At 53.9% G+C, this 27,201-nt stretch overlaps 4 protein-coding genes across 4 annotated transcripts; 1 reads left to right on the forward strand and 3 right to left on the reverse strand.

The window, feature by feature from the left end:
* Positions 1-14,221: 14,221 nt before the first annotated feature.
* MIND_01277600 (uncharacterized protein) lies at positions 14,222-15,335 on the reverse strand (the record flags this gene model as incomplete). Its single annotated transcript, XM_037369247.1, has 2 exons — positions 14,222-14,967; positions 15,017-15,335. 2 exons carry the CDS (start codon positions 15,333-15,335, stop codon positions 14,222-14,224), a joined length of 1,065 nt encoding a protein of 354 aa, XP_037214453.1.
* Positions 15,336-17,599: 2,264 nt separating this feature from the next.
* MIND_01277700 (Purine nucleoside) lies at positions 17,600-18,693 on the reverse strand (the record flags this gene model as incomplete). Its single annotated transcript, XM_037369248.1, has 2 exons — positions 18,643-18,693; positions 17,600-18,589 (listed from the first exon to the last, which is right to left on the reverse strand). The coding sequence occupies exons 1-2, from the start codon at positions 18,685-18,687 to the stop codon at positions 17,600-17,602; spliced, it is 1,035 nt and encodes a 344-aa protein (XP_037214454.1). The 5' UTR covers positions 18,688-18,693.
* A 355-nt stretch (positions 18,694-19,048) lies between these two features.
* On the forward strand, positions 19,049-20,703 carry MIND_01277800 (uncharacterized protein; the record flags this gene model as incomplete). The annotated part of the gene is made up of 9 exons (XM_037369249.1): positions 19,049-19,083; positions 19,148-19,293; positions 19,342-19,384; positions 19,438-19,669; positions 19,725-19,830; positions 19,875-20,037; positions 20,086-20,218; positions 20,270-20,377; positions 20,428-20,703. 9 exons carry the CDS (start codon positions 19,049-19,051, stop codon positions 20,701-20,703), a joined length of 1,242 nt encoding a protein of 413 aa, XP_037214455.1.
* A 2,163-nt stretch (positions 20,704-22,866) lies between these two features.
* MIND_01277900 (Monocarboxylate transporter) lies at positions 22,867-25,047 on the reverse strand (the record flags this gene model as incomplete). Its single annotated transcript, XM_037369250.1, has 3 exons — positions 22,867-23,055; positions 23,109-24,542; positions 24,592-25,047. The coding sequence occupies 3 exons, from the start codon at positions 25,045-25,047 to the stop codon at positions 22,867-22,869; spliced, it is 2,079 nt and encodes a 692-aa protein (XP_037214456.1).
* Positions 25,048-27,201: the final 2,154 nt, after the last annotated feature.

Here is a 27,201-nt window from a genome sequence, read left to right on the forward strand (position 1 = left end):
GCAAGGTGTACCCCATCTCGCCCCTCGAGCAACGCGAGCTCGACGCGTTCATCGAGGAAGGGCTTTCGACGGGCCGGATTCGCCCCTCCAAGTCTCCGATGGCGTCTCCGGTCTTCTTCGTCAAGAAGAAGGACGGCGGACTCCGCTTCGTCCAGGACTACCGTGCTCTCAATGCGATGACTGTCAAAAACCGGTACCCCCTTCCGCTGATCAACGACCTCATCAACCGGCTCAAAGGCGCTCGTTACTTCACCAAACTCGACGTCCGTTGGGGCTTCAACAACGTCCGGATCAAGGAAGGTGACGAGTGGAAAGCGGCTTTCCGGACTAACCGAGGCCTGTTCGAGCCCTTGGTGATGTATTTCGGCCTGACAAACTCTCCCGCGACGTTCCAAACGATGATGAATGACATTTTCCAGGACCTCATCCTCTCCGGAGACGTCATGATCTACCTTGACGACATCCTGATCGCCCATTCCGACCTCCGGAAACACCGGCAGATCGTTCAGGAGGTCTTGCGGCGACTCCGAGAGCACAAGTTGTACCTCCGAGCGGAGAAGTGCGACTTTGAAAAATCGTCAATCGAGTACCTCGGAGTCATCATCTCCCACAACCACGTCGAAATGGACCCCGTCAAAGTCGCAGGCGTCTCCGCTTGGCCGACTCCGGAAAACAAGAAGGACATTCAGCAGTTCCTTGGGTTCGCTAATTTCTACTGCAGGTTCATTCGGGACTTCTCGACCCTCGCGCGCCCTCTCTTCGTGCTCACCAAGAAGGACCAGCAGTGGACTTGGGGCGACGCGGAGGCCTCCGCGTTCCAAGCGATCAAGGACGCAGTCACCTCGGAACCGGTCCTGGCAATTCCAGACGACGCACGGCCTTTCCGACTTGAGGCGGACAGCTCTGATTATGCGACGGGGGCGGTTCTTTCACAATCCGCCCCGGACGGGAAGTGGCACCCTGTAGCATTCTATTCCAAAAGCTTAAATGATGTCCAGCGCAACTACGAAATCCACGACAAGGAGATGCTCGCGATCATCCGCGCACTCGAGGAGTATAGACACTTCCTCGAGGGCGCCGCGCATCCCGTCGAGATTTGGACTGACCATAAGAATCTGGAGTACTTCAGGAAGACGCAGCACCTCAACCGGAGACAGGCCCGCTGGTCCCTCTACCTCTCCCGGTTCGACTTCACGCTGCACCACAAGCCCGGCCGCGACATGGGCCGACCTGACGCCCTCTCTCGGAGACCAGACCACGGAATCGATTCCGACAACTCCGACGTCGTCCTTCTGCGGCCCGAACTCTTCCATGTCCGCGCTCTCGAAGGCGTTTCCGTTTCCGGCCCTGGTTCTGAACTCCTTCGCGACATCCGCGATGCCCTCTCCGGTGAGCCTGACCTGGAGGAGCCCGTCGCACTAGCGGCCCGGCAACTCCTAAAGGTCCAAGGTCAAGCTCGAGGCCCCCGCTCCTCGCGCTCCCGACGAGTGGGCTGTCTCCGGTGGTCTTCTTCACTTTCGTGGGAAGATTGTCGTACCTAAGGATAAGGACCTCCGGAGACGCATCATCGAGCTCTGCCACGACACTCGAGTTGCCGGACACGCGGGTCGCTTCAAGACCTTGGAGTTGGTCTCCCGGAACTACTGGTGGCCTCAGATGTCTCGCCATATTGGCCGGTACGTCACGACCTGTGACTTGTGCTGTCGCACCAAAGCACTCCGGAGACTGCCCCACGGAGAGCTGCACCCGACGGAAACGCCCCCAGAGCGTTGGCATACCGTCTCCGTCGACTTCATCGTCGAGCTTCCGGAGGCCCATGGGTACGACGCGATCATGGTCGTCGTCGACACCCTTGGGAAGCGTGCCCACTTCTCGGAGTGTCACACCACGGTCGACGCAGTAGGTGCGGCTCGCCTCTACTACCGGAATGTCTGGCGCCATCACGGGACTCCGGAGAAGTACGTCTCCGACCGCGGCTCGCAGTTCATCGCGGACTTCACCCGAGAACTCTGGCGTCTAATTGGCATCAAGCCTGCCACGTCCACCGCGTACCACCCGCAGACAGACGGTCAAACAGAGCGCGTCAACCAGGAGCTGGAGCAGTACCTGCGGATCTTTACCAACTATCAGCAGGACGACTGGGATGAGCTGATTCCGGCCGCGGAGTTCGCCTACAACAACCACGTTCACTCCTCCACGCAACAAGTCCCCTTCATGACGGACACGGGACGACTCCCGCGCATGGGCTTGAACCCGGAGTCCGTTCCGCTATGGAGTCCGTGAACGAGTTCCGCGACCGGATTGCCACTGGTGTTGCCGAAGCCAAGGCCGCGCTCACTAAGGCCAAAGAGGAGTACAAGCGATACTACGACCGGAGACGCACTCCGTCTCCGGAGTTTAAGGTTGGCGACCGTGTTTGGCTGGATGCCTCTGACATCAGGACGACTCGCCCCTCGGAGAAGTTCTCCCACCGCCGCCTCGGACCATTCAAGATAGTCGCGGAGATCAGCAAAGGTGCCTACAAGCTCGACCTCCCTCCGCGCTACTCGAAGCTCCACCCGGTCTTCCCCGTCGTCAAACTCGAGCTCGCCCAAGACGACCCCCTTCGACGGGACGCCCCGGCTACGACCAGCCCCCTCCGGACCTCGAGGACGGAGTCCCGGAGTGGGAAGTAGAGGAAATCCTGGACGCAAGGGTGAGGTATAAACGGCTGAACTACTTCGTCAGATGGAAAGGCTACGACGCGTCGCATGACCAGTGGGTCCGCTTCGACCCGTCTTCGCCCGGAGAAAATCGCGGAGTTCTATCGTAAGTACCCTGGCAAACCACGGCACATCGCCTCTGCAACCTTCGACTCGATTCCATTCCGGTCTATGCGTTGGGACGCCGCATTCAAAGGGGGGGTGATGTCAGGGGAACCTCCCCTTCGGCCCCTCGGAGACGATTCCGATCCGGTCCGACTCCGGCTCCGACTCCGGTGATCGCATCACCGCCTCCGTCAGGCGCATCGCCGCCCCGCCTGGCGATCCCCTGGGACCTGGCCTGCGACATGGCGCAGGCATACTGCACGGAGCAACGATCAACCTTGGCGCGTCAAGAGCGCAGTATATAGTTCCGCTACCTAGCAGGCGGACCCTTAGAGTTTCTTCTCTTTGGATCCTCCCCTGCTAGGTCAGCCTCACTTGTATTTGCTTACTTCTATTCACTCTTTGGATCCTCCCCTGCTAGGACCTTGATCTCAGGCCTCCGGGGTTGCCCTTACACTCTGCTCAGGACTCTGATTTCGAGCCTCGCGAGGTTGCCCTTACAGATTTGTGCTTCTTGATTGATGCTGCTTTACAATGAGATTTAGACTTGCACTATGATGCAGCTTACTGTAATGTGGTGCTATACCAGTAGCAAGTGTGAAGCTTTGGGTCGGGCTGTGCAAGGCTTCTTGTCAGACTGCGGGTCGGGCCGTGCAAGGACCTCTCCTAAGAACGCGCACCCGGAACAGAACAGACGGATCGTCAGGCCCGCGAGTACGGCGAGCGGGGTAGATGGAAACCGAAAGGGCCCGTTAACTCAGTCCCTTGTTGCTGTCGGTGGTCGAAGGTTCGAATCGGGTCGTATCGGGCCCGCTGAGTCGTTGGCACCTCTTTGCACGGAGAAAGGTAGTTCTTCAGATGATCTAAGCAATAGAGCACATCAGTACATATAGCTGCATCTATGCAAAAGATGTGGGTACCATCCCAAGGGGGTAATGCAAAAGATGTTGTGACAGATGTATTTTATGAATTTCTCAGTGGAATCAAGAGATATGACTAATATAAAAATATATATAGGAAGAGAAATCACCTTTTCTTTGGGCCGAATATTCGTAATATTATATTTGGGACTTATAAGCCCAGGGACCAAAAAAATTAATAATCGATTAAGTAAGGTTGATGTAGCAAGATACAGCCATCAAAAGCTCTGATGGCAATCAAATCCCACACATTATATACACGGGCCCGCAAACACCTCTCACAGCTAGTGCAATGCACAACATGTGGGCTATTCTTATATCTTGATATATTATATGAGGGGAAGATGATATGACTAATATAAGATCACATATAAGAAGGTAAATCACCTTTTCTTCAGGCCGATAATTTGATATGTAATATTATGGACTTGATAGAGCAGAAAGAGAATATCAATATTAAATTGAGTGGGAGTGATCCAAGATCACACAGTGATCAAAATCAGTGATCTCTTGCAAAAATGGTTCCACACACAATAGATTATACAAGGAACATTGATCCCATCACTATATGCATGATATAAGACACTAAAACAGTCAAAAAAGATAAAAATGGATTAAAGTAATCCTTGCGTTGAAGGAGACTGAGTTATATCCCATATGTTGTGCATTGCACTTTTGGGTTATAACCAAGATGTTGTGCATTGCACCAGGTGTTCCAGCTGCCACAAAGGGGGGTGATCGGACACCCTGGCCTCTCCTGCTCCTCCTCGCTCCCGTTCCTGGCCGCAGAGGGGATGATCGTACATTCCTTGTGGGCCAGGCGCTACTCCTAACCTCCTAGCACTCCTCCCCAGTCCCCTGGCGTTGAGTTGGGCTTGGCAACGGCTCGACGCGTCATTCTTGGTCACGTGCTTCCCACGTGTGCGTTTCCTCCTACTGGGGCGCATGTTCCCCATCATCACATGCTGCCTGTTACGGGCACGCGGTGGGCCGACACCAGCGCTGGAGAGGACGGGCCGGGTCTTATCTATGACACTTCTCCTATGAACGCGTACCCGGAACAGAACAGATAGGTTGTTGGTCCTGCAAGCAAACCAAGCGGGTAGAATCAAACTAACAGGGCCCGTTAATGCGGTCTCTTGTCGAAGTCGGTGTCAGGATGGGTTAGCGGTATCTCTTTGCACAGAGAGAAGTGGTACAGTTGGGGACAAACAAAGGCAGCCAACTCAATTTCAGGCACAAGGAGTGTATAGAGAGCTTAGCTGACTTCAGATTCAGATTCAGGGACCCAAAAAAACCCCTATGTACATAGCTTACATAATATTCCAATGTACCATTGCGTTTGACCAAAATTTTGGACTGGTTGAACATAATCAAGTGTACCTCTGTCTCTACCTGGCAACATTAAGTGGACCCAGTATGTGTTGCTGCCTGATCCAAAGCCGCTGCTGCACTCTGGGAGACACCTCTGTGCTGTTTCTGCTTTCTCACAGCCCATTCTGCTGCTTGTCCTGTTATGACCGATTGATAAAACGTTAAATGACATCTAATGGGCATGCATCCAAGTACAATAGGGCAGCATCTTTTGTGGCTTGAAAGTTTGGTTTATCATGCTCTCTGTATCCATATTTGAACCAGCCCCAATACTTGAAATATTTGGTTAATTTTTTTTTACCTACAAAGAGCACTTACCATTTCAATTGGATTGAGTTCACAATGGAATTTAGGCAAGAAGATAATCTCATGGTTGCATCTCTTAATCAGTTCTTCCAACATGGAAATTTGATTTTTGAAGTCATCCTGATTACTGAGAAGTCTGGCCATGCAGCAGTCTTGATTTTCCAGTGGACAAACTGGTTTGCATTTTGCTTACATGCCAGAAACATTAAAGCCGCGTTCTTCTAAGACATTTTTGAGTCCCTTAGGCTCTCCATTTGAGATTCTCATCTTTTGTTGTTTTCCACGCATAACTGCTGTAGGATTAGACTGAGGAATAATTGTGTCATGCTGTACTCATTGTTTTTGTCAGGGGAACCCCTGCTTTGGCCTCCTTCGGACCGTCCGAGCGCATCCGAGGCACATCCGACCGGCGCCCCCTCGGACGCTCCGACCCACCCCGACCATCGTCCACAGCCTCCTTCGCCCACACAATCACCGATCCGTCAAGACCCTCCCAACGATCACCCTGGGACAGAGCCTGCGACGCCGCTCAGGCCTTCTGCGCTCTACGTCGGCAGTTACGGACGACCAGTATATAGTTGGCGCCATAGCAGGCAGACCCTTAGAGTTTCTTCTCTTTGGATCCTCCCCTGCTAGGTCGGTCCCTCCGTGTATCTCCGTAGCTTTTATTCACGCTTTGGATCATCCCCTGCTAGGCTTTCGTCGGAGTCTCCAGGGTTGCCCTTACAGTTTTCCTCCATCACACTTATTCATTTCAAATGCTTTGAGTGAATCAGGACCAAGTGATCTATGAGCAGAGGAATTATCAAATATGAAAAGGCCTTTAGAATGCATAGCCATAGAGAGAATATATATTTGGAAACTCACTGAACTATTGTGGAGTAAGAAATTCAATAAATGGCCAAATATTGAGTGGGGGTTGGTACTGGGATGCAATCTAACCAAATTTCATACTAATAAAGGTACTCCCCAACCTCACAAAGATCGGCTGTTCAGCACTTTAGTTTCAGCTGCATGGTATATGATTTGGAATATGAGAAATGAAAGATGTCTAAAAAAGTCCTGGTAAAATATTCCAAGTTCATGAAGTACATAATCAATGGTTAATGATGATAAATTTGATACTTCAATGGGATAGAATTTTAACTAATAAAAATAAATTCGATAAACTAGCTATTGACTACCAAGTTGTCACGGTTCGGGTCGGGCCGCCCGGGCCATAAGGCCGCACAGGCCCGAACGGGCCCGCATGGGCCCGCATACCGCCGTCCTCTTCGACAATCCCCCATTCTTCCAACCCCTTCCCGTCACCCCTGCGGCCCTACGCAGCGCCCATCCGATCCGCCCTGGGACCTGGTGCCCATCCGATCCATCCCTAATATCGTAGCATATAAAAACCGTACTTACAAGATGTAGTCGCTAGGCTAATATCGTCTATTCTCCGGGCGAATACCCATCCCTCGTGCTCCCCAGCGGAAGGGTCAGGGTTAGTCAGGGTCAGGGTCAGGGTCAGCCTTCTGAGACCCGGACCCGGACCCGTGCTCCACCCTACATAGGCATATCATCATCACTGTCTGGAGTGCCAGGTCTCCTGTAGGTTTCTCTTGAGTTGCTTCTTTGGAGGCATGAGGGGAGGAAGAGAGAGCTTGTCTGCACTGCTCAAACATGTGGCAGCCTCATGTTCTCTGGCAGGCACTCACGATATGTCAAGAAGTGTTACTTATGTGACCCAGATATTGATGACCCTATTGTGAGCCAGTGTGACATTGAATTTCCTTAAATTCTTGCAGATTCAGACTCTACTCATCGAGACGATTCCAAGGGTACCGTATTTGATCTAAATCTATAGGTTTTAAGCACTTGTGGCCAAGATTTGATCGGCTCAATCAAAGATCATGTCACTGTGACCAAACGGCACAATGAAATTGGCTGAGTATTTGTGGGTGGGTTCCTACCTATGAGGGCTACATTCTCACAAATTTTCAATAATATTCCTATCACTTATAATTTTTTTGCTGCCTTTGTTTGTCCCCAACTGTACTTTACTTGACCTTGTTCTAATCTTGTTACTATCCCTTATTCCGTTTCCGTTACTTCTTGTACTGTAAATACTTTGATGTATTACTATGTACTTCAGTTTATGAATTAACATTGCTGGTCTCTATCTCCCAGCGTCGTCTTGACTCCGCTCTTCTCTCTTGTCTTGTCTTGATCAACTGGAAGCCCCGGTCACCCAAACATCCTTCTATGATGTCAGGGGAACCTCCCTTTCGGCCCCTCGGAGACGCCTCCGATTCCGGTCCGACTCCGGTTCCGTCTCCGGTCCGGCCCTCCATCTCGCCCGCACAATCACCGATCCGTCAACGCCCTCCCGACGGTCGCCCTGGGACCTCGCCTGCGACGCCGCCCAAGCCTTCTGTGCCCGACAGCGGCAGCTACGGACAAGCAGTATATAGTCAGCTACCTAGCAGGCGGACCCTTAGAGTTTCTTCTCTTTGGATCCTCCCCTGCTAGGTCAGCTTCATTTGTATTCGCTTACCAATGTTCACGCCTTTGGATCCTCCCCTGCTAGACCTTGATCTCAGGCCTCCGGGGTTGCCACATACAGATGTTCCGCCCCCCAAGTGCTCTCCGACTTTGATTCTGTTTCCAATTCTGACTTCGACTCCGGTTCTCTAGTTGACACAGCACTTAACAAGATGACAATGCCAGCAGTATCATATATGTCTATATTGGTATTTAATAGACAGTTTGTAATAAGCCACCATAGCCACCAGGTGGCTGTGGTTTCTCAGCAAACAGTCAATCAACTCCAACCATATTCATAGGTTGTATACCCCTTTGTAATGACAATACTTGGTGTAGAGCGCCACGGAAGCAAAGCCCCGTTTCCGTTTCCGTCCTGGGGCTCGTTCGTTTCCGAGTTTCGACTCCGGTTCGTCGAGGAGAATGAGCAAGATCACGCTCTCTCCAAGCTGGAGACTTCCGCCTATCACATGGGTACAAAGGATGTCTACCAGTACACCGGACGACTTCGAGGACCTGATGGACCTCGCCGGATTCGAAGACGCGCTGGTCAAGGTGACCAAGTTCCGCCACGGACTTGACCCCTTGATCAACAACGGAATCACGTCCTCGAACGACCCCCCGGACCTCCGGGACTACCTTAGCTGGCGCACCCGGGCCTTCCGTCAATACGAGGCCCTGGTCCGGGCCAAGCTGATCAAGTCAGCCGCCCCCAAGACGCCTGGTGGTTTGATTCGGACTCCGTTTCCGGTCAACCGCATCCCGGCTCCGGCCCCTTTCCGCCCGGTGGCTCCGGTCGTGCCACCCGCGGCCCGCGCCCCGCTCCGGCGCCTCCAGCTCCCGTCCCTATGGAGTTGGATCGCACCAGGGCTCGGGGTGCCCCTCGTCGCGCCTGCTTCAGGTGCGGCGACCCAAACCATCTCGCCGGGATTGCCCCCTCCCCCCCGATGTCCGCTCAATGGACATCCTCGACGAGGTGATCCAACAACTCGGTGACGAGATGTTAGCGGAGTTGATCGCCCGCTACACGGACACAGCTGCCCTGCCGGAGACGGCAGCGGAGTCGATGGCCGGAGAGGATTTTGTCCCCGCGACGAGTGACTGGTGTGCCCTCGTTCGCGTCTATAAATCGTTTTGCCTCTTTGTATGATGAATGCAGTTCCTTGCCCTACAATGAGCCCGAAACGAAAGACACACCCTCTCCTGCCCCCGCCTCGACTCCGTCTCCAACTCCGCCCGCGACTCCGGTCATCGTCCTCCGCCGCCTCACTGCCTGGGAAAAGAAACTGCCCAAGCAGTACACCATTGCCGCTGCCCCTGGGGCGAACTCCCTCCACCTCCCGTTAGAGCTCGAGTCCACCACCAGCGCGCTGAAGCTCTCACTCTCTGGGCTTGTCGACTGTGGTGCCACCTCCGACTTCATTGACACGAACTATGTTGCTCGGAATGGCATTCCGGTCCGCACCCTCGATCAGCCGATTCCGGTTTTCAATGTCGATGGCACCCCCAATGACGCTGGCTCCATCAAACAGATCGCGGACTTGGTCCTGCGCTACAAGGGCCATGCCGAATGAGTTCAGCTGGCCGTCACCCATCTTGGCAAGCAAGACCTCATCCTGGGGTATTCCTGGTTGCGGAAACATAACCCAGAGATCAATTGGGAAACCAAGGAGGTCAAGATGACACGGTGCCCCCCGCAATTGCTCGACCTGCCGTGAGGAAGAGCGAGTCGAACGGACCGAGTTGCGGCGACTCCGGTCGCTTCAGAAGCGTCTCCGCTCCGGCCCGTTCCCCTCGGTCTGCGCCATGGACCTTTCTGGGTCTGATGACGGAGACGATTCCGTCTCCGATGACGACTCCGGCCTGCCTGATCTGACGCCGGACTCCGACAACGACGATGACGATGGTCAGCTTGAAGATGGTGACCGCATCTTCTACACCTCGTTCCGCCCCTCGGAGGAGATACGCGCTGGCAGTACTGTCTCGCAACGCCTGGCCGAAGCCTTGGCCAGGAACTCCGCCCCTCCGCCCTCCGAGATCCCGGACTTAGCTAAGGAGTTCCAGGACGTCTTCAACAAGGAGTCCTTCGACACGCTACCGGAGCGGAGAGCCTGGGACCACGCCATTGAACTCGTCCCCGACGCTAAGCCCACCAACTGCAAGGTGTACCCCATCTCGCCCCTCGAGCAACGCGAGCTCGACGCGTTCATCGAGGAAGGGCTTTCGACGGGCCGGATTCGCCCCTCCAAGTCTCCGATGGCGTCTCCGGTCTTCTTCGTCAAGAAGAAGGACGGCGGACTCCGCTTCGTCCAGGACTACCGTGCTCTCAACGCGATGACTGTCAAAAACCGGTACCCCCTTCCGCTGATCAACGACCTCATCAACCGGCTCAAAGGCGCTCGTTACTTCACCAAACTTGACGTCCGTTGGGGCTTCAACAACGTCCGGATCAAGGAAGGTGACGAGTGGAAAGCGGCTTTCCGGACTAACCGAGGCCTGTTCGAGCCCTTGGTGATGTATTTCGGCCTGACAAACTCTCCCGCGACGTTCCAAACGATGATGAATGACATTTTTCAGGACCTCATCCTCTCCGGAGACGTCATGATCTACCTTGACGACATCTTGATCGCCCATTCCGACCTCCGGAAACACCGGCAGATTGTCTAGGAGGTCTTACGGCGACTCCGGGAGCACAAGTTGTACCTTCGAGCGGAGAAGTGCGACTTTGAAAAATCGTCAATCGAGTACCTCGGAGTCATCATCTCCCACAACCACGTCGAAATGGACCCCGTCAAGGTCGCAGGCGTCTCCGCTTGGCCGACTCCGGAAAACAAGAAGGACATTCAGCAGTTCCTTGGGTTCGCTAACTTCTACCGCAGGTTCATTCGGGACTTCTCGACCCTTGCGCGCCCTCTTTTCGTGCTCACCAAGAAGGACCAGCAATGGACTTGGGGCGACGCGGAGGCCTCCGCGTTCCAAGCGATCAAGGACGCGGTCACCTCGGAACCGGTCCTGGCGATTCCGGACGACGCACGGCCTTTCCGACTTGAGGCGGACAGCTCTCATTATGCGACGGGGCGGTTCTTTCACAATCCGCCCCGGACGGGAAGTGGCACCCTGTAGCATTCTATTCCAAAAGCTTAAATGATGTCCAGCGCAACTACGAAATCCACGACAAGGAGATGCTCGCGATCATCCACGCACTCGAGGAGTATAGACACTTCCTCGAGGGCGCCGCGCATCCCGTCGAGATTTGGACTGACCATAAGAATCTGGAGTACTTCAGGAAGACGCAGCACCTCAACCGGAGACAGGCCCGCTGGTCCCTCTACCTCTCCCGGTTCGACTTCACGCTGCACCACAAGCCCGGCCGCGACATGGGCCGACCTGACGCCCTCTCTCGGAGACCAGACCACGGAATCGATTCCGACAACTCCGACGTCGTCCTTCTGCGGCCCGAACTCTTCCATGTCCGCGCTCTCAAGGCGTTTCCGTTTCCGGCCCTGGTTCTGAACTCCTTCGCGACATCCGCGATGCCCTCTCCGGTGAGCCTGACCTGGAGGAGCCCGTCGCACTAGCGGCCCGGCAACTCCTAAAGGTCCAAGGTCAAGCTCGAGGCCCCCCTCCTCGCGCTCCGACGAGTGGGCTGTCTCCGGTGGTCTTCTTCACTTTCGTGGGAAGATTGTCGTACCTAAGGATAAGGACCTCCGGAGACGCATCATCGAGCTCTGCCACGACACTGAGTTGCCGGACACGCGGTCGCTTCAAGACCTTGGAGTTGGTCTCCCGGAACTACTGGTGGCCTCAGATGTCTCGCCATATTGGCCGGTACGTCGCGACCTGTGACTTGTGCTGTCTCACCAAAGCACTCCGGAGACTGCCCCACGGAGAGCTGCACCCGACGGAAACGCCCCCAGAGCGTTGGCATACCGTCTCCGTCGACTTCATCGTCGAGCTTCCGGAGGCCCATGGGTACGACGCGATCATGGTCGTCATTGACACCCTCGGAAAGCGCGCCCACTTCTCAGCGTGTCATACGACGGTCGATGCAGTAGGGGCAGCCCGCCTCTACTACCGGAATGTCTGGCGGCACCACGGGACTCCGGAGAAGTACGTCTCCGACCGCGGCTCGCAGTTCATCGCGGACTTCACCCGAGAACTTTGGCGTCTAATCGGCATCAAGCCCGCCACGTCCACCGCGTACCACCCGCAGACAGACGGTCAGACAGAGCGCGTCAACCAGGAGCTGGAGCAGTACTTGCGGATCTTCACCAACTACCAGCAGGACGACTGGGATGAGCTGATTCCGGCCGCGGAGTTCGCCTACAACAACCACGTTCACTCCTCTACGCAGCAGGTCCCCTTCATGACGGACACGGGACGGCTCCCGCGCATGGGCTTCGAACCTGGAGTCCGTTCTGCCATGGAGTCAGTGAACGAGTTCCGCGACCGGATCGCCACTGGTGTTGCTGAAGCCAAGGCCGCGCTCACTAAGGCCAAAGAGGAGTACAAGCGCTACTACGACCGGAGACGGACTCCGTCTCCGGAGTTTAAGGTTGGCGACCGTGTTTGGCTGGATGCCTCTGACATCAGGACGACTCGCCCCTCGGAAAAGTTCTCCCATCGCCGCCTTGGACCGTTCAAGATAGTCGCGGAGATCAGCAAAGGTGCCTACAAGCTCGACCTCCCTCCGCTACTCGAAGCTCCACCCGGTCTTCCCCGTCGTCAAGCTCGAGCTCGCTCAGGACGACCCCCTTCGACGGACGCCCCGGCTACGACCAGCCCCCTCCGGACCTCGAGGACGGAGTCCCGGAGTGGGAAGTAGAGGAAATCCTGGACGCAAGGGTGAGGTATAAACGGCTGAACTACTTCGTCAGATGGAAAGGCTACGACGCATCGCACGACCAATGGGTCCGCTCGACCGCGTCTTCGCCCGGAGAAAATTGCGGAGTTCTATCGTAAGTACCCTGGCAAGCCACGACACATCGCCTCCGCGACCTTCGACTCGATTCCGTTCCGGTCTATGCGTCGGGACGCCGCATTCAAAGGGGGGTGATGTCAGGGGAACCTCCCTTTCGGCCCCTCGGAGACGCCTCCGATTCCGGTCCGACTCGGTTCCATCTCCGGTCCGGCCCTCCATCTCGCCCGCACAATCACCGATCCGTCAACGCCCTCCCGACGGTCGCCCTGGGACCTCGCCTGCGACGCCGCCCAAGCCTTCTGTGCCCGACAGCGGCAGCTACGGACAAGCAGTATATAGTCAGCTACCTAGCAGGCGGACCCTTAGAGTTTCTTCTCTTTGGATCCTCCCCTGCTAGGTCAGCTTCATTTGTATTCGCTTACCAATGTTCACGCCTTTGGATCCTCCCCTGCTAGACCTTGATCTCAGGCCTCCGGGGTTGCCCTTACAGATGTTCCGCCCCCCAAGTGCTCTCCGACTTTGATTCTGTTTCCAATTCTGACTTCGACTCCGGTTCTCTAGTTGACACAGCACTTAGCAAGATGACAATGCCAGCAGTATCATATATGTCTATATTGGTATTTAATAGACAGTTTGTAATAAGCCACCATAGCCACCAGGTGGCTGTGGTTTCTCAGCAAACAGTCAATCAACTCCAACCATATTCATAGGTTGTATACCCCTTTGTAATGACAATACTTGGTGTAAGAAAATAGAAAATTGCTAAGCCACTGAAGCCACTAGGTGGCTTATTGAAAACTCATTAATGTTGGAGTAAGGCATGGCTGGCCATCTGGCATATCTCTCCATAAGATGTATACTAACAACTCCCCTATGATACTGATTACTTATTCCAATCCACTACATATATCACAGTTACACACGAGTGCACCTCAGTTGTTCACCTCATTTTCGTTATAAGGTCAGCTATCACAAAAAATTGTTTGTTCATAGCTTGTAGTAAATGGCCTGGCTTGCAGAACTTGAACTTATTGGACTTGAAAGACATCATGCAGCTTACATTTCTGTGTCTCCAGCAACTGGGTAAGACCAGAAGAATCTATGTATATAGTAGTTAGATGCCTCAAAATCCGCTATAAGTTTGATGGGATTGATCGACCATCAGAGTATCAATTTTCACTAAATACTAAATGTGGGTGAGTAGTGCAATACTGGTACTATACCTCATGATAAACACAACCAAATAAATCAGGTTCACCAGTCAACTTGAAACTAATTGAATCAAAATGTGCAATGAATCATGATACATTGGAGTTAGAAGAAAATATGCGTCAAGGCCAGATGATACAAAACCCCCACCCCCTCAATCAATGCGCCCCGCCGACGTGCATCTTCTCCTTGAGCTTGCGCACCAGCTTGTCGCGCTTCCGCTCCTTCTTCTCTCCATCGCCGTCCTTCTCATCACCATCGTCCGACGGCCCATCGGAAACTTCATCGGTTCCAAGCTCCGCGGGCAGCACCCCTGCTTGCGGCGTGGGTAGTGCATCTGGCGCTCCCCGCTCGACCAAGATGGCTTTCTCCGTTGGAGGTGCAGCCATCGTGTTGTTCGGCGCACGTGCCCCTTCATGAACGTCCTCCTCCTCCGCAACCGACAAGGGCTTCGGCGATGTCGTGTGCGTCAAGCCGAGGTCAATGTCTGCAGACTGCGATGACTCAAGGCGCTCCAGGAAGCGGGAGCCGTTTGGCGGGGTCGGCGTCGAGTGAGGGATATCGGCGGGGAGCGAGGGGAACACAGGGTTGGGGGAAGCGGAAGTGCCGGTATGTACACGAGTGCTGAGGTTGGATGAAGCAGTGTCATCGACTGGGGGAGCGGAGAGGCCGGAAATGGGGACTGGCGCGGCAATGGGTGTCATGAGAGGGTCGGGGTCGGCTTCAGCGGGTGTTGCGACGGGAACTGATTCAGATTCGAGTGTGGGTGGGAAAATGGATCCTGCTTGGGCCTGAGTACTGAGATTGGTCGAGGTGCTGAGCAATGAGTCGGCAGGCGGGGTTTCTTTCAGAAAGGTCGGCGCGTCAGACTCCATCTCTTTCGCAGTGGTCATGTTCGTCGACGCTGTAAGCACATTCAGTTGGAATCCCCTCAGAGAAAAGAAAACGCGTACGCAGATATGCCTTCAGGACCTCTGGCAACATCTCCTTCACCCGCTGGCCAACAGTCGTGATGGTGCTCTGCACGTCCTCCTCCGCTGGCAGCATTGTCGCTGCCTTCTCCACCACTGGTACCCCTTCACTCTCTTCATGCCCCCCAGGAAACGACCCCGGCACAAGGTCAACCGCGTCCTTTGGCGCCAAACTATCCGCCCTCTTCGCCCCGTCTGCCAGTTCTCCCTCCATCTTCTCTGCCCACTCATGTGCTGGCGTCGCTGGCAAAATCGAAGACCCAAGGGTCGGCACGAGGTTGGGCATGGTGGTGGTCGTCATGGTTTAGGTTAAGGATGTAGAATGCACGCTGGAATGGAGCGTGGCGCGTTTTGTACCTCCATGACGGCTGGAGCTGAGGAAAGGATGACGTAGCCATGACGCGACACGATCACATCACATCATCACGTTGCACGTGCCCTTAACCAACTTTGACGACAACCATCATCATCATCACAAAACGACAGAAGCAAAATAACTTTGGAATCGAAGACTTGACGCTGGATACGAACATTCATCAAGACCTGCCAGTGGCTGTCGAGCAGAGGGAGATGTGCTCGCGAAAAGTACTTATATCTCCAAGCCCCTCGTGGCAGCAGCTGCAACGATTCATAGAACGCCATACTCAATGGACACAGGCCCAAACTCAACCGGATTGGCTTCCTGCCCGCTAAAAGACCGACTAGGCAATCTTCTCAAGGGGCAGAATACCGTCTCTCAGCACTCACAACTCCAAATTATTTGCAATTTTAAAGGTGATTTAGCGCTTTGCGTTTACGACGAGGTAAATCATATGGCTATATGCCGGTGTGCCTATCCATTTCATACCGCACTAGGCTTCGCTACTCCTGGCGCACGGTCCTGCAAACGCCTGCCCGAACGAGGCGGTCCGGTATGGAAACCGTCTATCACACCCTCATCTTTTGCACTCACTTCCATGTTATGCAGTGTGTCGATAGCGACGGCTTCCATTAGCACAACTGGCATCATGATTGCTCGCAGCTCTACCTTACGGACTGCGTCCTCAACCACTGCCACCCGTCCTCCTGTCGTGTCTACGTCCCAACTACACACTTCCGCTACCGTGGGTCGGGCATCTAGCAACACTGTTGTATCGACGCCGGCAACTGTCACCGCCATAGAATCCTCAATTTTGACCCTGGTGTGCCCGGCTCTCCTTCGGCCTGCGACTGACATCTGCTAACCGTCACGACCAGACGCCATCCGAGTCCGCAAACCCATCGCCACTGCCTTCCGGGCACGCCCGTCTCCATACTCGTGCACTTGCTCTCGGTGTCGGCCTCGGAGTGGGGATCCCTCTGCTCGCATTCATCTCCCTGTGCTATTATCTCCGTTGTCGGCTGACCTTCCGCCGTCGGGCAGTCGACCGGGCGGATCATGATGATTCTATTCCGGAGCCCTTCGTGCTCACTTTCGGAGTCCCGCGGCGAGGTAAGAGAGGACAAGATGTGCGGGAGTCTCAAGGCAGCCCCGAGCGTGGCCAGACAAGTCTTGCGCTGCCCCCATCGGCACCGCCGCCGGCGTATCCCGAGTCAGAGTCCGTCACTGAGGTGGCGATTGTGGAGAAAGGGCTGTAAACGTTGTTGTCGTCGATAGAACCGACGTCATGAAAAACATTTCGAGCAAATTCAAGTTGTAAAGTGAGGGAACCCGGAAATCGAGGTACTAAAATTGAGGAGGGGCGATGAAACCACTAGGTGTGAGACTGTGAAAGTGACGGAACTCGTCAACCTATGTGACAAGCTCTTCCCCAACTTGAAGCACAGTCTCTGGACCTCCTTTAGATGCTTTCTCGATAGTCATGTATTGATTGCCCCCAGTGTAATTAAAATCTGCATGCAAAAGTTGATAATAATTTGAAAAATACTAGTTTCTGAATAAATTTTCTTCTCAGTGCCATAAACAAATAATTTTTGCAAGACAAAAGAAACAACAGATGTTTTTAAAGAAACTCTCTGAATCAGGAAATGACTGGTTTTGGAATACCTTTTGCAATTCAAATACTTATGGTTTTCTTTCAAGGTTTTGAATAAAGAATACAAGTTCCCTTATCAAAGACTTTTACTCTGGCAGAAACCAAAGAAATTCTTTGTTTAAAAATCAAAGAGGAACATACATGAACAAATTATTTTCCTTGTGTGAAAACTTGAAAGAAAATCATTTATTCTTTTATCAGTGAAAACCTCTTCCAAAAGCAGCAATTTCCCTTTCTGGAAAGTCAATCATAAAATCTCTTTTTCCTGCAAACCTTTCTTTTTAAAAAAACTTGAGTTTGACAGAAGAAAATTTTCAACTAACGTTTGCAGCCTGAATTTACATTAAAATCAACTGTGAATGGCAGAATACTTAGTGGATATCAATTTTCATCCTTCACTTCTTTTCTTAGACTTACTGATATAATTTAGAAAATAGGATTTAAAGAACAGAAATTAACCAGCAAAGCTCAAAGATCTGAAAGACTTCTTACTGTTATATAGGTCTACTGTTTGATCCAAAAATTTCGTAATCTCACCGCCACCTGCGACTTATGACTTGTTTTCTTCCTCACTCCGACTTCGCTTTGTCTCTCTGTATACATCACCAATCAAGTTCCCTGGCTCGACCCCACGTTCAAACGTGTCCACCCAGCCCTCCGAAATCATCTCCACGACCTTTACTCCCGCCACATACAAGTTTTTCAATGCGGGCAAGAACCCGGGGGTCGGCCCGCGGAGCGTGTCGAGCGCGTTTTGGCCCTCAAACTGACGGTCGAAATTGGAGCCAGAGCGCATGATGATGATGCGGGCAAAGTCGGCGCGGCCGCTAAGCGCTGCACGGTGTAATGCGCCGAGGATGGCGTTGTCTTCCTGCTGGGAGGTGCAGTACTCGCCCTGGCCATGGGTTATTGTCTGCATAGTTTTCTCCATAGCTCTGGCAAGGAGGGTCCCGCTCCAGAAGGTGTCAGATGAGACGGTGTCGCCAAGCAGGACGGAAGGCGGAGACTGGGCAGCGGGGAAGGGGTATTTGGTGCGTAACTCCTCGCAGTCTTTTGTGTCGGTCAACTGAATGCTGCTAGCTGCTTTCAGCGCCAGGTGGCGCAAGGCGTCGTTGACCTCAAACACCTCGGTCCCGTACAATGTCGTCGGGAATCTTCCTGGCTCGCTTGTGCCCTGTGCAAACAACCCCGTCTCCCATCCACTCGGCACCTCCCGGGCGTCAATCTCGTACTGGAGTCCACCATGGACTGCGAAGCGCGCAAATGTCACGGAGCCGAGACTTGCGAAGTGAGGGTTTACGCCCGCAACACCTGCAACGAGGACATAGGTCTTGCGCAGATCTATCAGCCGAGAGAACGCGACGGCGGTGAGGGTTATGGCGGCATTGACCATGCCTTCTCCGATTGTGAGCTGGCATATCGAGCCATCGCTGGTGGAATAAAGAGCCGGAGCGTGTGGAGAGAGGCCGGGGATGGGAAGCTTTCGTGCGCGAAGGTCGAATTCTGGTATGTCGAACCACACATTCGCCTCACGGCTAAACTGTTTGTTGTGTCAGGCACTCCGACTAGCAACTCCGAGTCACCCCCACAGACCATACTCAGAATGAGGACCTTGGGGCTGATTGCAGCCTGTGTCATTGTGCAAGAGCAGACCTGAATGTCTGCCTCGAGGCGTGCGTGTGTGCTGTCGTCCAAAAATATGAAGACTCATCACTGTGTTTCCGCAGCGAGGCAGCCGAAGCCTAACATTGGACGCGCTGGCCTTGCCGTCTTACCCACGGAGCGTGTCCCTACCCAATCACAGATTTAAGGGTGAAATGGTGATTCTGATTATCGCCTGGTTGATACTCCACTCGGCGCCTGGCCCTTCTGTTCTTTCCTATTTTAAGTCCGTAATGCTAAGGTGAGCCCTTCAGATTAAAACTCTTCGTTTGTGTATGGATCCAATTCAAGTTTTGAAGGGACAGTTGTTGGTTGTTGCGCAGGATTCAGAGCAGAAATGCTGGCTATGGCTACATCAAAGCACGAAGAACGGTGATCTACAGCTCATCGCTTCTACTTTTAGCTCGGTGTTTATCGTCACTGATAAATACTGAAGGCTGCTGCGTTCCACATCGAGTCTGCATTCTGCCCTCCTTCGCTTTCCGCTAGCGATGACGCCCGATGAAGTCGTTGTGCTCCAGGGTATAGGAAGAGATTGGGTCCATGGCTTTATTGCCATTGTACACCATACGTTTTGGATGAGTATGTGTAACTTCTCATTGCACGTTGACACACTAAACGGACCAACAGCCGTCTATGCTGCCCTTGTCCTCAAAGCTAGCTTTCTCTTGCTGTCAGTTTGCTCGGCGCTCCGGGTGCTTGACCAGTCCTAACTTTGCCTGACAGACGGAAAGACAGACGGACTTTGCGCACTTATATCTTCTTCTCCCTCGCCATATTCACGATGTTCGCCATAGCTCTCGTGTTGCTTGCGCTGGACTTCACAACATTCATCCTTGAAGGGAAGATCACGCTTATGCAGCTCCAACCAGGCGATGCAGTCGGGGATCGGTTGGATGTGGCAAATAAGCGGATATTCAAGATCATTTCGGCACTGGATGCCTTGTATGCGTACATGGTGTGTCTTGCATTGGCTGGCTCTGACTGAAACTCCTCACATTTGTCCTCTGCAGTCATTACTCGGGGACGCTATAATAATCCACCGAGTACGCGCGGTGGGGCAGTACTTCCACCGATACGTGTTCCTCATCCCATGCGCGCTGCTTCTGGGATCCACTGGTATTCAGTATATCCAACTCTTGTCAATGCTAATTTCCGGCCAGTTGCAACCCTCATGCTGACTTACTGTGTCGCTGTCGCCGGCGACGAGATTGTGCTTGGGAGTTTCGAAAAGCCTGCGTTCTGCCATAATGTGCAGCAAGTAACCTACATCATGCCGATGGCCACGACAGCGGTGACGACGGTGATGATAGGGCATGCGGCCTGGTGAGTCTTCACTTTTTCTGCACAAAAACGCGAATGCTCATTGTATAGGCGACACCGCAATGTGGTCGCGCCAGTGTATAGCGACGGCAGCGCTGGTGGGACTGGCAAACGACGCAGGTCGCAGGCGGAGCGACTTCTTATGCTCCTCGTCGAGTCAGGATTTTTTTACTTCCTGTTCTTTGTGCGTGTCGACTTTCATTCCAAAGCATGCCTACTGACGGCTGGCAACTAGCTCATCCAAGTCATCGGCGACATCACACAGGTCGAGGCGCTCATCAACTCCAGCACGACTCTGACGATTCTGATGATGATGTTCGACTACTCTTCGAGTACTTTTGTGGTTGGTCCAATCTCACCAGATTTTTCGGGCTTTACTGAATCGCGTCGTAGGGCATCTATCCAACCGTTATCGTGCTCCTCGCACATTCCCGGCACGGTGTGATTGATGACGGCACCGCTGTTTCGAGGACCCGTGCCAGCAAACACGTGGGGGAAATATCGACAATTCGGCTGGGCGGACCGAGGATGCCGGTAGACGCGACGGGCAGCGCTGCGACAGACACGACGTTCCCAGTCGATATGCTGGGTGATAATACCCATGAACTTGATGACCGATCTTGGAGGAAGCGGGACAAGCAACGCCCGATGGAGACTACGGAGCAGTAAACTAAACCATTCTTAATTATTTAAGGGCCAGAATTCCCGTAATTGACGTCACACGGATCGTTATCCGGCTCGGATCATTTTTTCCTCTTCTCGTTTTTGGCGTTCACTGTCCGCTCGTCAAGACGCTGACTCAAATGTCCCGCGGCGACGGCTTCACTGTCACGACATTGGCAGTGCCGCTCCATCTCACAGCGCGCGTTGTCGAAACTCCCGCGCTCGGAGGCTCCATGGTCGCTGGTTCTCCCTGTCGATTGGCAGCGAGGCAGCCACGTCTTAATCAGTGAGCACCGACTCGGACAGGCGTCTCGGAAGTCAGCTTAAAAGACGACAACTCATTACGTAGGATGGGTTATGGCGCTCTTCTTTCTCTCTACTGCTGCCCATTTGGCAATGCTCGTTTCGAGCGCAAGCTGTGCCTCTGTTCGCCTGGGTCAGACGATGCTTAGCGGGCTGGGCATCCCAAGCTTCGGACAAGAGCTATATGCAGGTGCGTGTCGAAGTATCCCATTCCATCCGCGTGTGTCGAGCAGGCTCGATTTCAGGCATCCCGTATGCAGAGCCGCCTCTCGCAGAGAGACGCTTTCGCCCCCCAAAAGTCAAGACCGTCCTGAGAAGCAGGACTTTTGACGCGACCAAGTTTGGGCCCGCGTGTCTTCAGCTAGTGCGTGGCACGCATACATAGCTTTCTTTTCTGAGAGCCCCTCACAGGCCGCGACCCACGGGCCTATGTCGGAAGACTGCCTCACCGTCAATGTTTTCCGCCCAGCCAATATGCCTGCTGATGCCCGTGTGCCTATCGTGCGTATATTCGACAAGGACATTGCGTGAGGCTGAGATCATAATCCCTGCAGATGTTGTGGACGTGGGTAACTTATGATCCAAAGTGAATCGGTTTCTCTGACAGTTTGTCCAGGTACGGCGGCGGATCCAGGTCTTGTTCGATGCCGCGTTCTCCCCATCGCTGTCACCCGCGTCGTTGCAGTCCGCGATTGCTGAGTTGTTAGTTCTCTACCCTGACGACCCCGCGCTTGGTTGGCCCATTTCCGCATCTCTTATTCCATCCTAACTCTATAAACACCTGCAGGCTCGCCGTTTGGGACAGGTAATAATACCTTCGGGCTCAGTCCCGAGTTCAAGCACGCTGCTGCTATGGGTCAGTTGCTCCGCTCCTCCAACGATAAAAAATCGTCTTTGACTTGTAAATTGCAGTCGGAGACCTCAACTTCCTCGCCCTCCTACGCGCTTGGGTAGCGGCGGCGGCAGCGGTTCGCGTGCCTACGTATGTGTATCTTTTCACCCAGCCGCAGCCGCAGAGCCCGCCAGTCCTCGGTGGTCCGTGACTCGCTTTTATCAGAGCTGAGAGGCTAATTCGCAGGCAGTCCCGCATGGCTCCGAAATCGACTGGGTATTCGGCACGCCGTCGGACACGTCGGCAGCGTCCAAGGCGCTGAGCTCAGCCGGACGATGATGGACTACTGGTTGTCGTTTGCGACTAGTCTCACCCCGAACGATGGGCGCGGGGATGCACGGCCGGCCTGGACTCTGTGGAGGGCGGATACTCAAGTATGTCTTGTCTTCTGATCCAAGTTGTGTTCATTGATGATTTCGACTCTCGAGGCAATAATGCAACTGAACGGCGCGAATTTGACGATGATCCCAGACGACTTTCGTTTGGGTACGTGGTCCCGACTTGAGCGCATCCACCTCGTTGATGATTGCCCTCCAGTGCAAACACAATTCATTAACTTAAATGCAACAATCTGGCGGCACTAAAATGGGCATGAACAGACTGTGGAAGGTCGAGGACTTGGATTACTAGTAGGCTGGACAAGCGGTCCTGAACTCTCAGCTCTTCTACTCATGTTTGACCAAAGTGTTATAACACTCCTTTTTATACAAGAAAACACTGTTTTTAATAGTACACTAGTGCAATCTTAGATAAGCAGTCCACAACTCCGAAGTTTGCGAAGTTGCAAGTTTAATACTGAGGCCTCGGCGTAGCTAAGGATTCACTCTGCAAGTATACTGCAAGCTCTGCTCCATCTAAATTATGGTATCGATCCATTGAATAAAGTACTTGTAAGTCGTGTCGTCGTGATGCAAAAAATGAAAAGAACGAAAGCATGCCAAAGCAAAGAAGAAATGAAAAAGGAGTGTCCGCGGCTACGCGCCACACCACGCCGCCCCAACGATCGCCGCCCCAGCCCCAACCGCGCCTAGCAGTAGGAGCACATCTCCACGTGCTATGCCTCTACGATTTGTGTGGTCGATTATAGGGCCATTCGGCACAGGCCGAGGCTCTGTTGCAGGCGTCGGGGCGGGAGCTAGTTCTGGTAGTGCCGCAGCAGCCCTCTTGAAAATAGTCAGCAAAGAAACAACGCATGTTTTTTAAAAGAAATCCCCACATGGCCGTTCCGCACACTTCCTGCCGGCGTTAGTAGTCCCCATGCGCCTCCTGTTCGCCATCGCCCTGGTATAGCGATGTCGCTGGCGCTGGACGACCCCGAAACACCGCGCGAATGCCCCTCGACATCGCTGGTATCGTCGTCTTCAGACCGAGCCTCCCCGGCCGCGAGCCAGCGCCCAAGCATGTCTTGGTCTTGCCATTCCGTGGTGGTATCGTTGACCTCGACGCGAAACGCAGCCCACTCTGCCTGTAGCGCGTTCATGTCATGTCGCAGTGTCGTCTCCATCTCGATCCTCTGCACATCAGTTTGGGTCCGGGACGGCACTAGTACCTGGGGAGAAGCGAGTGCCTCCTCCAGCCTGTCCACCCTCTTCACCAGCCCATCCAACTCGGGCTCGACAACAGCCGTTTCCTGCGCATGTCCGGTTTGCATCGCTCTGAGCCCGTCCTGGAGCAGATGCAACTGCGCTTCCAACGCGTCCAGCTGCCGCTTCGCATTCCCCACCGCTTCTTTTTCCTCCTCCTCCTTTTTCCTTCCCGGGACCTGATGCTCGAACGCGAGCGGCGAGTCTGGCACCGTCCCGCTCGGACTCGCGAGCTCCATAGCGGGCATGTCGAACCCTAGGTCCTCCCACCCATCGTCTTCTATAGGACTCTCAGCAGCCACAGCCATCCTTTCCTCCTCCCGCCTCCTCCTCCGCCGGCTTCTGGCACCGGTCTTTGCCCGCTGCAGTGCGCCAGCCTCCTCTCTAAGCTTTGTCAGCTCCGCCGCAAGAAAGGATGCATTGGCGAGAATCCGTGGTTCTGTTGCTGACGGTGGGGGTGTCATGAACAGTGACGCCGAAACAAGCGCGCCGTCCAGCTGCAGCCGTGTATCCGCCACCTCTGATGTCAAGGCGTCAATTGCTGTTGTCGTTGTCGTCGCCGGCATCGGCTTTAGCGCGAGTATCGACTCTGCAACCACCTCGCTGACGTTCTCCTTGTCTGCAAGTTTATCGTTCGCCTTCGCATTCTCGTTGTCCAGGGTAGCATGGGCAGCCACCGCAGCCCTCGGCCCATCCCGCAACCTCGCTAATATGCTTTCAAAGTCGCCCGACTTGGGCCGAATGCGCTCGGTGCCCATCCCGCCCATGCCTGCTATCCCGCTGGCATTAGCGCCGCTGCTGCCCGGACTGCCAAAGGAGTTCGTTGACTGGTGCTGTGGCCGGCGATTGGCGGGTTCTGCAAACGTGACGACCGGGCCTGTGCTGGGCGGTGGCGTTGGGGCCGGAGAAGGGGAAGATGGTGAAGGCGGCGAGGCAGGCGGGTAAACTCGCTGCTCTGTTCTCACCGCACGACTGGCCTCTGCCTCGGTCAATGCACATGTAGCTCGCGCAGACACCTTGCGATGCACCACCTCGCCATGCTCCCCGATGATGTCGATTCCGAATTCCTACCGTCATATGAATGGAATATTGGAAAATGAAGAGGTTATGGCGCACCAGGATATCGTCGCTTCGCACCTCGCAAGGAGCGCTCTCGACGCCCTCCGGAGCCAACCGCTCGCCATTGACAAACGTCCCATTAGACGATTTCACGTCGCGAATGAGCACCCTCAGCCCTCCCTCCCTTTGGCTCCCGGCATTTTCTTTGTCCCCCTCGCCATAAACAAATTCGACCCACACCTCTGCATGCACCCGACTCAGCACCCGACTCTCAAACACACCGTTCGCCGCTGTGGGTTGGGCCTTTGCGTTCAGCTGCCGCCCGATTCTGACCACCCTGTCCTTCTCTGGCGGACCCGCCTTGCTGATGGCACCGCCGTCCGCGGGGGGCGGGAGAAAGATGCGCTTTGGCGGGTAGAAGGAGCCGTCAAGCGGGAGGAGGTAGAGCGCGGGGAAGGGCGGGTCGGGCGGCGTCGCGCCAGCGGTGGTAGTGGGGCCAGCGCGGGCGGCCATTCGAGGATTTTGTCTAGCTGATTTCGTTCCGCTTCACTTCGGATCGTCCGCGAGGGATGAAGGTGGACGTGGGGCAAGAGCAGGAGGAGGCAAGAACGTCACGCCCGGTGGCCCGGTGTCGTCACGGTGACGGCGATATGGAGTGATGGCACGGTGAACGCGTGCAGTCAGTGCTGATCCGTCGGCTATCGAGATCGCAATCGCGCGATATCAACGTTATTCACCCCGAGGAATGGGAACAAAACTGGAGGATTTTTTTAAATTTTAATTAAGGTAATAATGACCCCAAAAAGGGACACCTTTATTTGTTGGGGAAAATGGATTTAAAAAGACCCAATAAGTAGAACAGCAATCTTATCAGAAAAAAAGGAATCAACATTGTTATACAAAAAAGCCTCTTATGCCCAGATATCTTCCATTTTTCCCACATATGCACCCTTTTTCTCCTACAATCTGAGAAACATTTTTCTGGTCAGATTTCCTTCCTATCTAGTTGACATTATTTTTTCTAATCAATAAAGGTCACTATTTTTGCAACCATTATTACCTTCATTAAAATTTAAAAAAATCCTCCCGTTTTCTTCTCAGTTGTCGGGGTGATTGCAACAGAAGGTGGTCATGTCAGATTTTGACATGCGGCAAGGGTTGCCGACTGCCAAGCCGGTCCTCACATGACCACACACATCACTTCACCACTTCTCCCATCTCCACTCCGCGTTAAGTCCCCAGGCCCACATTCGGTGGAAGCTCGCCATAGTATGGCCACTCTGATCAACGCTCAACTTGACATAGGATGAAGAGTTGCGTGTTTGTGCCTTTTGACTCCACGCATTGGCACACAAACCCAGTGGCCTTTATCCTGGGCCGCGGCCCTTGCCACGGCCGGGCACATGTCGCGTTTTTGCTGCGTCTCAGCGTCTACCTCCGTTCACAAGCCCCCAAAAGCCCGAAACTCGGCTTGCCAACTACGTGCCACAGCGGTCCTGGAACCAATTCTGAGTTTCTCGCCGGCCTTGCTGCTCAATTCTCTCCAGAACAGCTTTATGCCAGTGATCAAGCACCAGAATCCCCACACCAGCAGCGAGCTCGGCCCAGCCAACGCTGAGCGCTACAACTCTCCGAGTCACTGTCACTGGCAGTGGCAGCCAAAAACTCGTGCAACAACGCTGTCTCCACAACACCAACCGGCGATGTGCTATCTCCGCCCCAGCGCAACTTAGGCCTCATTGTCCAATTCACTGGAGGAGGCATCATAACGAAAACTTGACGATCAACACAGCGACGAGACTGACCTGGCCAACACCAAGCGGGCCATTGAGCGGGGCAACAACAATATTACCCACTCTGGCGGAACACACCTGAAATTCGACGGTTGTCTGAGACAGCACTGGTGAGTGGCTGGATATTGTTCTCGCTGTCCTTCGCGCTGAAGGGCATGATGGCCAGAATTTGTCGTCGTTGCCAAACTCACGCTGCTGGAGACGGGGATTGTGGTTCCACCAACGTTGAACGTGTCGTGGCCATCGTTTGTCACGAGCTTCTGAAATGTAAGTCGTATTTAAAGTGGTACAAGCTCACCGTTGTCACAGATATTGTTGCCTTGAGATCCAACGGCAGGTACCGCAACTGCAACAAAATAACTCAATTCATTTTAGCCGGGGGGGTCAGTCGAATGAAGTTTTTTTACCACAAAACTGTAAGGGGAGCATGTGATGTGACAGCTGTGACTTATCACGTGACTGGTCCGTGCGCAGATAGCCCTGTACTTAAGTAGTTGGCTGTGGGGCTGTTCCCCCGGCTTTGATATCAACTAGGCACCTGGACCCTCATCCGCTGACATGCTCCTCACGTTCTGATGAGTGGGCCATCTCCGGCGGTCTTCTCCATTTCCGAGGGAAGATTGTTGTACCAAAGGACAAGGACCTCCGGAGACGCATCATCGAGCTCTGCCATGACACTCGAGTCGCTGGACACGCAGGTCACTTCAAGACCTTGGAGTTGGTCTCCCGGAACTACTGGTGGCCCCAAATGTCTTGCCATATCAGCCGGTATGTTGCAACCTGTGACTTGTGCTGTCGCACCAAGGCACTCCGGAGACTGCCCCACGGAGAGCTGCACCCCACGGAAACGCCCCCAGAACGCTGGCATACCGTT

This window comes from Mycena indigotica, assembly GCF_014461135.1.
Source record: "Mycena indigotica strain 171206Taipei chromosome Unknown Mind.scaff0013, whole genome shotgun sequence".
In the NCBI taxonomy this organism is placed as follows: domain Eukaryota; kingdom Fungi; phylum Basidiomycota; class Agaricomycetes; order Agaricales; family Mycenaceae; genus Mycena; species Mycena indigotica.